The sequence below is a fragment of the Erithacus rubecula genome (genome assembly GCF_903797595.1).
Source record: "Erithacus rubecula genome assembly, chromosome: 15".
Lineage (NCBI taxonomy): Eukaryota > Metazoa > Chordata > Aves > Passeriformes > Muscicapidae > Erithacus > Erithacus rubecula.
The window spans coordinates 3,323,077-3,337,563 of NC_136667.1; the positions used below are offsets into that span (position 1 = coordinate 3,323,077).

At 38.0% G+C, this 14,487-nt stretch overlaps 1 protein-coding gene across 5 annotated transcripts in view; it reads right to left on the bottom strand.

The window, feature by feature from the left end:
- The window catches only part of KLHL4 (kelch like family member 4), a 70,735-nt gene that overhangs the window by 12,050 nt on the left and 44,198 nt on the right, over window positions 1-14,487 (bottom strand). For 4 of the 5 annotated variants that reach the window (XM_079319223.1, XM_079319219.1, XM_079319222.1 and 1 more), the window contains exons 2-6: window positions 6,796-6,966; window positions 6,234-6,370; window positions 4,976-5,172; window positions 2,001-2,213; window positions 796-982 (exon numbers count right to left, since the gene is read on the bottom strand). In XM_079319223.1, the coding sequence (XP_079175349.1) occupies window positions 796-982; window positions 2,001-2,213; window positions 4,976-5,172; window positions 6,234-6,370; window positions 6,796-6,938 (877 nt within the window). In that variant the 5' untranslated portion in view covers window positions 6,939-6,966. The remainder of the gene's footprint in view (window positions 1-795; window positions 983-2,000; window positions 2,214-4,975; window positions 5,173-6,233; window positions 6,371-6,795; window positions 6,967-14,487) is intronic. The other variant, XM_079319221.1, reaches the window with a different exon arrangement.

Consider the following 14,487-nt stretch of genomic DNA (forward strand, 5'->3'; position numbering starts at 1 on the left):
CTTCTTTGTGATTCTATTAAAAGTGAACCCACACAGCTAAAAGTAATTCTGTGCAGCAAGTCACTAGACTTTAAACTAATTAGAGTTCTCTGGCTCCAAGCTGTGGGTTTGAAGTTGAGGTTCCTGGAGAAAATGATTTAATATTCTGCCTCCTAAATAGAATAGTGCAATGCTTAAAGCTGTAACCTGATTGCAGTTGTGGAAATCAAATCACAGAAACTGGAATATGTTTGTAATAATTAACTTTTGACTACAAAGCTGAAAAAAAAAAAAAAAAAGCCTGTGTATGAAATCCTGACAAAAAAAAAGCTGCTTTCATGAAAAAATACAAATCTTTCCACCTGAAATGTTATAATAAGGACTTTGAGCATTAGGTAAGAGTTTTCTGTAGCTCAGTGATGCTTTTTGGTTTTATTTTTCTGCTTCTTTGAAATCCTAGCTTTCTTCCTTTGTCAGAATATGGACCACAAGGTTCAATATTAAACAAATCTGGAAACAGTTTGAATATTTACTTTTTCTTCTGATTTGTAAATTCAACTATTTTTCTCAAAAATCCACACCAAGTTTAATTTTAAAAATCACCATATGAATCTGCACCTAAATATAAATGTATTATTCCCAAATATGATTCTTGCAAGAAGACAGAACTGACATTCTGCTCTCTGCTTTGCTTTTTCTCCCTTTTTACCCCTAAATTGATATTTTCCTATGGGAAATATTGAAATAAATGTCATATACTCCCTGGGCGTCTGTAATACAGTTAATTAATCCAATCAAATTAACTTGTGGGCTCACCTTTGGTGGCATCCATGCCTCCCACAGCATAGAGGGCCCCCACAGTGGATTTCCTGGGCTTGGTTCGAGGGCTCTGCATCATGGAGCGTCTCTCTGGCAGCAGGTGATACTTCATGGCCTCCATCAGGAGCTTCTGACACTCCAGGTCATCTGCAAACATTGGGCTGTTTTCTAGATCAGCCAGCAGCTAAGAAATGGGGGGAAAAAACCATCTTGATATATAGGTAATTCATTAAAATTGCATGTATTTGAATAATTGAATATTTGTAGCCGCAAACACTCTTTGAGCTCGCCACTCTCTTGTGATTTGATGGGGTCTCTGCTTTAATGCAAGCAAAACTATAGAAAGGTGGAGGGAAAGGTCTATGAGTGTGGTGGTTTTGGTTAATTTTTTCATACCTCTTTCTTTTAGCTTTTAAAAAGAGGTTCAAATCAATAATTTGTAGTACTGCACCCTCTGAGATCAAAATTCTTTCTGATATAGGTAAATCTAATAGAGAGTACTGAACATCTCTATGAATATTACAAGATGTTAAATGTATTTCAAGTTAAGTGTATATAGAATATTTGCAATATCAGTCATGTAGATTCATAAAGTGTCCTGACTGACAGTGCTGATATTCTATATCAATTTCTGAGGAGATATAAATTTCCTCTATGACACAGACACAGCAGTGTCACCTGTCCATGAAACAGGATGTCCAGCTCTGGAAATTGATGGATGAATTGTATCTTTCAGAATTAAGGGACAAGTAATGTCTCTGCTCAGAACTGTCAGCAATAATTTAGGCCCTTTTATATTTATCTGCTTTTCATGGCAATAAAGAAAGAAGCATTGTGATTTGTCTGTCCTGCAGTTTGGTAAATCTAAAGAAATATCTTTGCATGGTATCTAAATTGCTGGGCTATTGGAGGAGAACCATTGCAACCCAACAAAGGAGCTCTGGCTTTTGGAATAGACTGACATTTTTTAGAGGTAATTCTGAGCCTGGTAATTGCACTGGCACTGGGGCATTTATTTTCATCTGTGTTTAAAAACAATGAAGATATACCCTATATCATTAAAAAAAAAATTTTAAAGGCTGAAAAAATACCAATAATTCTGCAAAATCAGAACCTTTACACACAACTCTCCTCTCTGGCTGCAGGATGCTCAAGGCAAGCACCTCAGCTGGCAGAGCTGCTGCTGGCCCTGCCAAGCCTACCTGGGGTGGCAGCAGGGGCAGTCTGATGTAGGACAGCAGCATCCCCAGGTCCCTCTGTCTGTTCTGGAGGTCGTGCCTCACCCACATCATCAGGGCCTGGAAAATTGCCTCTTCATCTGGCACGTTGATGTCGTCACTAGACAAGAGCTTGGCAATTTCATTAGCTGGGAGCAAAAGAAATTCCTGGTTTTTTATTACTTCTATGAAGTGCTCCTAAAAATGAAAGGAGATTTCAATGCACTGGTGGATTTCACAGGTAGAAATAGCTTTTTCTTAGGTAATGTAGGCTTTGTGAATGTTTCATTCCTGTTCAGTTCCACAATGCTGTGAGTATTCTAGAGATCACTGGATGGCCTTCTACCATTTAAGGGAGGTTTTGGTTGCTTTTTTCTGCTCTTTCAGAACTGAGGGTGATGCTCATCTGCACACCACCATGCTGCTGATGTCTTTGTCAGCCTGTCCTGGTTTAGGGATTTGCCACTGGCACTTCTGTTCATCAGTGTGATCCTAGCATGGATAGAAATACCATTTGAAGATATAACGTGAATTTTAGAAATGCCAAGTGGGCATTCAAATAAAATGCGTCCCTTCTGCTGCAGATTCAAAGGTTTTGAGCCAATTACACCCAAAACTTCCAATCCTTTCACAATGAGCTGTGCCAGCTGTTGGCTGTAGGACTCTGCTCTTAGGGCAGGAAAATACAGCAAAGGAAATTCAGCTCACTTTTATAACAGCAATTTGTATTTGGGCAATAGAAATTTGGACAAATCCCAGTGAAGGGTTCTCAGTCTTTTAGCTACTGCTGTGATAAAACTCCCCAACTCCAGAAGTGACCACGTGGATTAAACACCTAAAGTCATTAATAGAATTATTTTTCATTTTAAAAAATATTGTACAATTGAGTTACAACAATATCAGGGTTGATATCAATATAGATGATATCAATATATATGTTATCTCTTTCACTATCAAATTCCAAAGGAAAAAAGAAATTTGGTGAAGAGAGAGAGGGAGTTTTGTTACTTGTAAATAGATGCTTGCAAGGATCCATGACCATTTGAAACAGAATTTTCATTTCTGTACCTAGAATTAATATATCTTCTTTAGGAACCAGATTGAAATAGGGCAGTTGAAGAAACTTTAGTAACTGATATTTTATTGTTTGTTTTCATCAGTTTCTTCACTTTCTGTAGCTGTTTTCAAGTGCAGGCAGGATGCAAATACAGAAGTATCAGTGATTAAAGGAGATGTCAGCTTTGGTCTGTTTTGCATATCCTGCTTTAATATTTGTGACAGTCAGAGAGCAGGGACAGGAAGGCAAGTCCACTTCTAGTTACAAATATAGCACAAGTTGTTTATCAGAAGGAGCTCTATCTGCACGAAAAGACACCAGGCAGGAAACTGTTAATACCCTGCCTCAGTGGCCAAAATGTTGAAGGGAAGGTCCCCATTGTGTCTGGTTTTATTGAATGGATCTGGTGTTTACGGCACATCTGAAAATGTAATGGGCTCTGCATTTACAGAACAACTTTCTGGTCTTTCCCCTGAGTTACATATTTTCACCAACATGAAACAAACCTGAATGTTTTACTTATCCCCTCCACAATTTTTCTGTGTTTATGCATTCCTGCTCTCCAAAGGTTTTTTGTAACATCACTGCAAGGGTTTGGAACAGAATTTCATTTCAGAGGTGCAGGCTTCCTCTTCTCTTTCTAAGCTGTCAGCAGCAAATGTGGTGAGTGAATTTATGGCCCAGGTCCTGTTGCATGGCAGCATTTTCAGTCTGTTTCATGCAAAATCAGGAGGTGATTCTAGAGGTGGTAGAAGTTGTTTTCAAGGAAAATAGAATAAAACTTATGCCCAGTGCTGCTGAGTGTCATAGAGTAATCATGATCCTTCATTTTAGGAAGTTTTTAATGATTCAACTCTCAAATCTCTGACACATGGTTTAAAAAAATAATAAAGGTTTAACTCCTGGGAAAGACTGGAGGATTCCAATGGTTTAAAAAATTATAAACAAAAATTATTGTCATAATCTCTTTGTTGTTTGTTGTCTCAACATCTCTTACTGTCACAAAATCATAAATCCTACCATATGATGTTATTTCAGTTTTGCAGAAATCTGAACAACAATTTTAAGTTCTCACACTCGTGGGAGGAAAGAGGCAACAGTAGAGGGGGATTTCCTGATTTTGGATGAGTATAAAAAGGTTTGGAGCAGCAAGGACACCACTATTTTACACAGGCTGAGCAAACCTTTATCTGAAATTTCAAACTATGAGATGTAAAGGGGATGTAATTGCTGCTAAACCATTCATTGCTGTCAGAGGGGGAGCACAGGCAGTGCCCTCTCACCTCTTTGAGCAGTGCACAATCCCTTGCTGGAGTGTTCTCAGCATTATGAAGCCCCTAAACATCCCCCACTAATATTTCTAGCATAAAGCTGCCAAGGGTCTCCTAACAAGTAGTTCTTTTTATATCTGTGTAGCTGTAGCAGTTGCCATTCTTTTTGTGTTTTAAGCTGTGATAACACATTGTGTTGCCCTGAATATTTATCCCTTAATTTGGTTTCATAGCAAGTTATCTCACTTCTCTGTTTCCCATGCTCTGAATATTCATTTCTTGCTTTGAGCCAGAGGAGGATTATGTTCCAGTCAGGGACGTGCTTCTTTCCAGCATTCCAAATCTTTCCAATACATTTTTTATTTTGATTCTTTTTATGCATGTCTCACCTTAAAATCAGCTTGAGAATTTTCTTTCTGTGGAACCAAAAGTAAGGATTTCTGTTTGTCTCTGGGCACGAGCCCTGTTAAGACCCTATTACATTTTTTGGCAGCAATAGTCACCACTCATAACTCAAATTCAACATCCCTGAGGACACCTCCCTACAAGGCACAACAGTGAAATGGGGGGCAGCAGAAATGAGTGTTCCTGTGTGCATTTGTGGCTGCAGAGCTGGCAGGTGCTGCCCTTACCATGGTGTAGGTGTGAGCCACCTTGAGGAGCTCGGAGCAGCCCTGGGCATCCCCAAAGGAGCGGATCCCCAGGCAGTTGGAAGGGTGCAGCTGCTTCATGAGGAAATTGCAGCACACCTCGATGACCTGGGAGAGCTGCAGGAGGCATGCAGCAGCCAGCAAACTCTCTATGGTGTCTTCCTTCAACTCCAGGATACCTGGGCAGTTTTCGTTTAGGGAAGAAAAAAGAAGATTTTTAAGTCGTTTGCCTTTCCCGTGTATTTTCGTTATTTAAAAGTTTGTTGTTCTTTGGTTTTTCTCTGAAATTCTCACAAATTCATTAATTCATTTTCCTATCTTGATGAAGGATTATTTAAATATTTTGAATTTTTAAATATCTTTTAAATATTTTTAGATATTTTAAATTGCAGAATTTAGTGGATTTTGAATACAAAGATTGGGACATTTTTATTGGAATTTTACCAGCTTTAGACCCAATTTGGATGGTAAAAAAGAATAAAAAGAAAATTGTGATTAGGGAAAAAAGCTTTCTCAAAACGGGGCTCTGAGTAACCTCAGAAGGTGTCGGGGTTGGAGATGGCTGTTTTTTAAACTCCCTTCCAACCCAGAGCATGAAAATCCATGTATTAATGAACAAAACAATATATATCATTATTCCATGAGCAGAACTTCAGTGGGGAATGCGGGAATCAACCTGACCAATATTCCAGGTCAGGCAACCATCACTGAAGAAGAATTATACCCAAACCTAAACCTTGGGAGGCATTTGTTTAAATTGCGGTGACCCCAGATAACAAGTTCCAAAGAAGTATAGGATTGCCTCTGTTGATACCTTATACATATTGCTAACCCTCATTTCCCAGTTAATTATCACCATTCCCAGGTCCTGGAATGCTCTCCCTCAGTTGATGCAATGTTCCACCCAGCTTACCTTCCCTTACTCCACCTCTGCACCACTTTCCCCTATACCCATGGGACCCCAACCTCAATTCCACCCTCTCTCTTGCCCCATATTTATACCCTGGACATCCATTAATCTGTATCTTTGACTGCTGGCTCCTCCTTGTCCCTTTGGTCACTGTATTTGGACTTTGTCCCACATGTACTTTCATTATTATTGAAGTGCTATAATAGTCATGATCATTGTACCGCTCTTCCTTTATTTTTCCACTTTTGCCCTGATACCTGCAAACCCCATAAAGCATTTTGGGGGACCACCCCTGACCCCAGTAGGGGAGCAGCTCTGTGGCAGGGTTACCTGTGTAGGCATAGTGCACCAGAGCCTTGAGAGCCTCGGGCTCCACTCCTTCCATCTTGATCTCCTCCTGCTTGGCTTCCCGCACGTCGCTGGTGAACATCGCAGCAAAGTAATCAGAAACTGCACTGAGAACCAGCCTGGAGGGGAGGCAGGGCAGCAGGACAGCAAAAAAACCAACAAAAAACACATCATCTCAATACCAGGCAGAAAATACAGCATGCTGATGTTAAGAGTTGTGTGTACAACAAAAAACGATTAGCACGGGACTCAAATCTTGCAGTGAAGCTAAAAGACTAATTAGTAATCTAATTTTCTCCCAGTGTGCTTATCTAGGCACTTCACAGATCTTGCTCTAGTTTAACAGCAGCAAGAAGAGAGAGTGGACAGTGCCAGTGGTTTGCATTTGAATTTCATTGTGTTTAAAATAATAGATAGGAAAGGCTGATCACGTGGTTTTATTCCACATCAGCTGGGGTCCTGATTATAGTAACTCTTCATTTATAACCAACCAGGGTATTGATGAGTTGAGTTTGTTGGAAAGTTCAGGCATCAGGAGCTGTACCTGTGGGCTGGAATCTTTTGGTCCCCAGCGATCAGGAGCACGTCACAGAGCTGCTTCTGCTGCAGGTAATTCTCCATTTTGCGGAAGGTTTGCTCGGCGTGGTTCGTGGACTGGAAATACTCATCAGAGCCATTGCTGCTCATCCCCAGAGAGCTGCTGGTGCTGGACAGCCTGCCAGGGGCAGAGGAGGGATCAGCACAGCCTCAGAAATGCTGATTATACATGCTGATTATGTTGATTGTCATGCAAAAGGCAGCACAGAAATTTTTGAAATCATGAGTCCCACAATCCTGGTCTTACCGTGCCTTGTTCCAGCTTTTTCTCTAAAAAAAGTTTCTAAAAGTATCTAAAACTTTTCATTCATAAACCTGCACACAAACTGTATTTTACTGTAGCTGTGTGTAGTGAGTGGTGCTACTGATTTGTCTGCTCCCATCAGTTTTGAGTGGATGGATTGTTTGCACAGCACTGGGCTGATAAATGCAGCTTCCTGAGCACTCACAAACAAAATTCTAAAAAAAACCCACTTTCCTGTGATGCTGATAGCTAAAATACCTCTTGGTGTAAAATATTGGGTATTACATCTTCAGGTTTTATTTGTGACCTCTTCTTTCTCTGTCCATTAATTTACTTGACTCAGTAGTAATGAATCTGAAGACAATTTAATGAGCACCATATAATTCTGGAGAAATTTCCAAATAAAAAGCTGATGGAACCTGTACATTACATGGCCCTTAGAATCTGAATGCAAATAAGGGAGACAAATTAATTTCTCTGCCTTTCACAGAAATGTACAATATAAATATATTCCTCCCACTCCAGAATTCTGTTGTCTTTCCCACTTGTAGAAAACTCTTTTTTTTTTTTTTGTGAAACATCATTCCTTACAACCTTTAAATACAGATTTTGATGTGGACTGAAACACTTTTCTGACACTTACTTAGAAAATTCTTTATTTTTCTATTCATCTGTTTTTAATAAATAATGATGGTTTGTTGCTATAAATGTATAGCATAGCTTGAAAATGCTGCAATATTTAGCACTACTTTAGCTAAAGATTATTTAAAAAAAACATTTTCTCAGTTTTATACCATATTTTTTTTAAATTTTCAAGCCCAACTGGGAAATAATGACAGCTGGTTGACTAAATTTCCTGGTTGTCTTTGATATTGTTAATGCAAATTTGTAAATGATTAGGAGAGATAAGATCTCTTCATGAAATTAGCGTAATAAATTTAGCACAATATTGGATTACATCCAAAATTTAACATTCAGTTCAGAAAACAGAGAAATAAAAAAGGGTAAGTCGGGTTGAATTGGTAGTATCAGAAAATTGAGATGTTAGATCACGCATTTTCAAAGACCATACCTCATTATATAGCTCATAGAATTCAAGGGAAATAATTAGAAATCAAATTATAATGTGATATTGAATTGAGCCACAGCAGTTTTCCATCCCCTCTGCAAAACATTTCTGTCTTTATTACAATTTCAAATCCATTTTAGCTGAGCTTAGCTTCGTTTCAAAGAAAAAGGGGAAAACCAAGTTCACCTCTAATGTGTTTCCTTTGCCATTTAGAACTTACAAAAATGAATTTGTCTCAGTGTGTTTAATGACTCCACTTTCTTATTTGTTTTCTTTCAATGCATCAGAGACAATGACAAAGCTGCAAAATTGGATTATATGCTCATTAGTTTTGTATCAGCTACTGGATGCCAAATTCCTACTCTGGAATGTTTTGCTATTTACCTCTTGAGCATCCTTTAATGTTTTCCAGAAAATTGTTATTTGAAAAAATCTTTTTTCAGATTCAATATATCCACTCTAAGTGTAGCTCAGTACATTGCACTTAGCTTTGATGTTTGCAGAAAAAAACCTCAAATAATATTCAACCATCCCTGTTGTAAATAGACATTACTGGTTGTGTGAAATAAATAATTCCCCAGAACATGTAATTATTTGTGGTTAGAGAATCATTTCCAAGGCAGCTAAAAGTCTAATTATTTCATTTAGTCTTGGGTGCTTTTTTCAGAAGTTTAGTGGAGTCACATTTAACTACAGCATAAAACCCTCTATCATAATTAATTATTTCAAAGGCATAGGTCTTCAGAGACTGAAAAATACTGGAAGCAAAAGCAAGTTCTCCATTAAAATTAATAAAATAATTTTTCATTTATCTTCAGCAGCTGCTTCAAAATGGTAGATATAGTATAGAGGGGAAAATTAAATTCAAAGATAAATATTTATATATTTTCCTTAGTGTAGGACTGTCAGACTCAAATATTGACCTTCAGAGGATGGTGCTGGGTAATGATGAAATGAAGAAGTCAGAGATCAAAATATCCTAAAGGAAGGAGTCAGGGAAAACCCCCTGGAGCCTGATGTGGAATTCTGGCAGAGGGTGCTGAGGGTAGCACTGATAAAGATTTATTCCTATAAATTTTTCACAAGTCTGGACAAACAAAAGCTGAGTATTCAGGAATAAAAGTTTCCAAAAGTGCATTAGTCAGGGAAGAAAATATCAATGATTTGGTCTGAAGAACCAAAAACCCAAATTATTTCATGTCATCTTTGTGTTGGTGTTCACTGGGATCAGGAGCTGTAATTAGCATTCCTAATAATGGCTTAAAACGTGGATTAGCCTGGAGACAGAAATCTGTATTTAAATTATTCCCAAATCACTGGGTTGTATGAACTTCATTTTAGGTAGAGAGCAAACTGAAATCATCCTGGAGTTTTCCTGTAAGGATTTGTGAAGGAGAGTCAAAATATGGCCCCATATCTTAAAAGAAAAGTGGGATTATGAAACAGACAGACAATATAAACTGAAAACTCAAATAAATAATAAAAAAACATTAATTGTTTTGATGATAAGAAGGATATAAACACCAACCAGCGTGGCTGGTCAGAATGAATCATGTCAGAACATTGTCTTTTATTCTTTTTTTTTTCAAGGTACCAAAGTGTACTGGGAGAAAAACATGAATTGTCAGAAGTCATCTCACCTTTTGGATGACTTCTGACACTATTTCACATGACATTTTCAAAATCCAGCTGGGATGGCAGGTTTGAAGTGTAATAAATACAAGAAATAGGAATAAATTAGCCACGTTTGAAATCTGCCAAGGATCCAGTTCCAATGAGCATTCCAGGCAAATCCTGTCCTGATGCTGTTCCATGATTTTGGTGCAGAAAATCGTGTGGGAGAAAGAGGTTTTAATTGTTATTGGTATTTCATTGTTATTATGGGCATAACATTGCAGGACAAAAGTTTTTTTGGGAATGGAATTTAAATTCAGAGAAGCATCTTTGCCCTTGTCCTCATTAAACTTTAGTTTAATAAAGATTTCTTAAATAAAGATTTCTCCTCTGTTCAGATATTTACCTGAATGAAACACAGGGGAGGAAATGACAGGTAACAGCAAGGTTGTGATGGAATCTAAGAAAGTCAGGACTCAAAAATGTGGGGGTAAATTTTCATCTTTTCTCTAATCAGAATTGATGAGTTTGGTGGTTCATTCCAGGCCTACAATTATTTAAATTTAAATTCCTGAATTATGTTAGATTTATTTTCTGTCATAATGAAGAACTCTTCACTTTAATCAGCAGAGCACTCTTCATTAATCAGTATATAAAGGATAAATCCAGATTTCCTCATTATTTCATTAGAATGTGATAACACATAAATGCCATTTATTTGCCATGTCCTTTTTAAAAATCAGTGTTTTATTAAACCTCATTCAGTGTGCCTTTGGCCAAAACCAGGAAGCACACCTGATGATAAGAAAGCTTAGAAGCATAATATTGTATAAAAACAAAGTGATTTATTGGAGTCTTTTAATTTTATTGGTGTTGATGAGGCTGTTATTAACATTTTTATGGTGACCAATTAATGGACCTATTTAAGATGCTATGATATTTGTGAAATTCAGTTTCACCAAGTCCAGTTATTGGTGTCACTTAGAGATTCAAATTTTAATTTCAATTCCCAGCAGCAAACTGGGAACCAGTGAGGAACCCCATGGATTTCTCCCAGTCTGGAGTTCAGGGCTCAGCTCTGGATGTGCCAAGGCAAAACTGCAACTCCACCAGTTCAGTTTGTTTGTGCAGCAATATTTCCAGGGCAGCTCATCATTTTTCTTTTCTCTCTTTTATTTTTGCTTGTTTAAGAGAAGTGCAGCTCAGCCCCTTTCCCCAGACAGCTCAGTCCTGCTCACCCCTGTGAGCTCTGCCCCTCTGGCTGCTGACAAAAACTCTTTTCCTACAAAAATCACAGCATCTGTCACAGCTAAACCCCAGCAGCTGGCTGAGAATAGAAAATATTTCAGTTAGGAAGCCATTTCTGAACACAGATGAAATAATGATAATGTTATAAAAAAGTAAAATAAAAAATAAAGTGCTTGTATTAATTGATGATAAAATTGTAGCACAACAGTAACTGCCCCAGCCTCTGCCTTGAAATCCCTGCTGCAGTCATCTTCTTTATTTTTCATTCTTTATTGTGAAGTTTTTTGGGTCCTAGGAGAGCATGGGAAATTGTTGATGTCTGCTGAGGTTATAACATTAGCATGACATGATGATAGAAATAGATATTCTATCATAATAATAGATTTCTATCATAATGATGATAGAAAATTATGTACAAATTAAGAAATAAGTAAACAAAATTTATAACTTATTTCAATTAGTTAATGGAGATATTCCTGCCTTCCCAACTAAGATGAAAGCTCTGATAATTCCTTTAGAACTTGGAGCTCCTGCAACTGCCTGTTTTTAGCAATTTTTTTTTATTGCTAAGGTTAACATAAACCTGTCACTTCTCTCAGTCAGTGTTAGTTAAAATAACTTTTCCCATTTGGGATTGCAAGTGTAAATGTGCATATCATTAACTGCAGGAGCTTCAGCAAAACACTGGAACTACTTTTTCAGTGGCAGTTTGAGTCTTGTGCTTCCCCCAGACATGACAATGTACAGACAGATGTCATCATGATTCATATCAGGATGAATTCGGGTCGTGATATTTTGAATTCTCCCAGGAATAGAAGTCAGGGTTTGTTGGGGTAATTCCACTGGAAAATGGAAGCTGCACCCAAAGTCCCTGAGCCCTTTGTGCCTCCTCTCAGTGGCCACACTGTGATTTTTGAGGTACAAAGATGAGTCAATCCAAACACTCTCCTCAGTATTTGCAATTTCCCTTTGCAAATTGTATAGGCATTATTTTTTAACAGAGGAATTGCAAAATTATTTTCCAGTCTCCAGATTAGTGTGTGAACTCTCTTGATTGTTGATCCTTTTCTACTTTTTCTGCTGTTGTAAGATCTCATGTCTACAGAAGGGGTATATGCTCACTGTTAGTTTCATGCAGATAATTAAGAAATTGATTAATCCTATGTCCATAGAAAGGAGTTTCTAATGGTTCTCTTCCTGGTACAGAACTAATCTGAACCTAAAGTTTTGCTATAAACGTTCTAATACATGACTTAAAAACACTGATTTCTGTGGTATAGAAACTGGAGATGCAGCAATATCTAATCAGCCTGGAGAGAGCACTGCCTGCACTGCCTGAGTGTTTTATTTAATAGATATGTGTCTGCATTCAGGGATGAAGTGTCTCAGACAAATCATTTCAATTAATGCCAGTTCAAATCACCATTCAAGGACATTATCCTCCAGGAGAGTTAACACTGTATTCATTTACATTATGTAATAAAGAGTAATGAGTGAAACCTTTCAGGTGAAAGGATAGGAGTATTTTATATATTATCATCTTAAAATTATCCTTTCTTCTGGTAATGCCAAGTGATCACTGCAATGCATGAATTCCAAACTCACATTTGTAGTACATGGTTGTGTTGTAGGGAAATTAAAAGTGAAGGAGAAACTCAGGGAGGCTGAGCACTTCTTGCTCAATGTCCTGGGAACAAGTGATAATCTTTCTAAAGAAGAAAAACTGATGTGACCAGAAGGCATGATATACCACGATTTCGAGCTGTCAGAATGTACAAAATGAAAAATAATGGCTTAAGGCTGGATCTGGGCCTGTGGCATTTTCCTGTAGAGGACATAGAAAACAAAATACAGGCCAATGGCAAAAAGAGCTGGTTTTCACTCCAAGCAGAGCTATTGCCAGATGAAACTAATTAACTCCATGTTTGTTCCTTCATTAAGCACTTCTCAGAAAGACTCCTGATGGGAGAGAGTGAGGGGAAGAAGACCCTGCTTTATACTTATCCCTTTTGACTATTGCTGGGAAAAGTGGAGCAAGGAGGAGCAAAGGGAGATACAAGTACAAGAAAAATCCAAATGTGAAGTGGTTGTGCCTCCAGTGAGCAGAGCTTGGAAAAGGCAGAGTCTCAATAGCAATTATCCCAAACTGAGCCTTGCAGCTGATCTGATGTGAATCCTGTTGGGAGATTTTTTTTAAGATACCTTGATTTATTAAACCTCAAACCACTACCATAATACCTTCCTACGTGCTTCTCACTTCTTTTCTGTTTTTTCATCAAAGTTGCACTATTCTCAGGCTTCTCATGACCATTTCATTTTTCACATTTTTCCTTTCCTACATTTGTCTGGATCCTAACTAACAAATAACAAGACTTATCTCTTTTTCCCATTCAAGTGAAACATGATCCCCTAGATAAAGGCACCACTTCAGATTTCATTTTGCTCTATGAGACACCCCCAGTCATGTAAAAATCTCCAGGCTTGTTCCAAAATATCTCCTGACCTGGTTCAGCTGATCTGCTGGATACCTCATTCAAAGCTAAACACTACTGCAATGGGGAGGGAAAGTGTGATTTTTAACCTATTACCAGAGTGCCCTGTCATAATTACAGATTTATTAGAAATGAGGAAGAGAGGATGTGAACAAAATTCTGGGCAGCCTCACAGGTAGAAATCACAGATTTAAAGTAGTCTGAAGTTTTCTATTCTGATTGAGGGTTTTGTAAGCAACATGAATTTATCTGTGATCAATTCCCTCCTTTTCTTAATTGTGCAATTACACCCTGAGAGAGTTTCTCTGCATTAAAGCCAAATATTTCTGTGTCCCTAGGCACAGATATGCTGATACCCAAGTACTCTCCAGCCAGCTGTTATCTTCTGAGCTTCTGTGTCAGAAAATATAACTCAAACCTAGGTTTGGAAAGGAATTCAAATAAACTTAACCTGCTGTATTCATTTCTGGCTCAGTTGAGGGCATTTTCTTTCAAGTCAGTACAAACCAACCAGCATATTGTGAATGCCCTTCCCTATTTACTGGAAGGAATTTTGAATTTTATCAGTGGGGTGTTGTGCTTTAGCTCCTGTTTTTCCCTTTGGTCACTGACTTGCACTTTTTAACATCATTTATTATAAAATACATCTTTGCTAATGTCAGAAATGAACACCCACTGAGCATCTCCTGTGCTTGCTCAGAAAAGGGGGTGGAGGCAGCACCTTGCAGGATTCCTTAGTGAGGAAACCTCTGCTCATGAGCCCACAGCACCTTTGTAGGACAGAGAAAGAACATTGTTTTTACAACCTTTACAGGCAGAACATTAGGTCTGCTTTAATTTGACAGTATCAAGTGTATTTAACAGAATTTCTGACAGCCTGGCTTAATAGAACCTGTTCTCTCCATGCCATTAGTGACTTGGCATTTATCTGGACAGATAATAGTGATAATTTGCTCCAACAAGCCAGGGTCT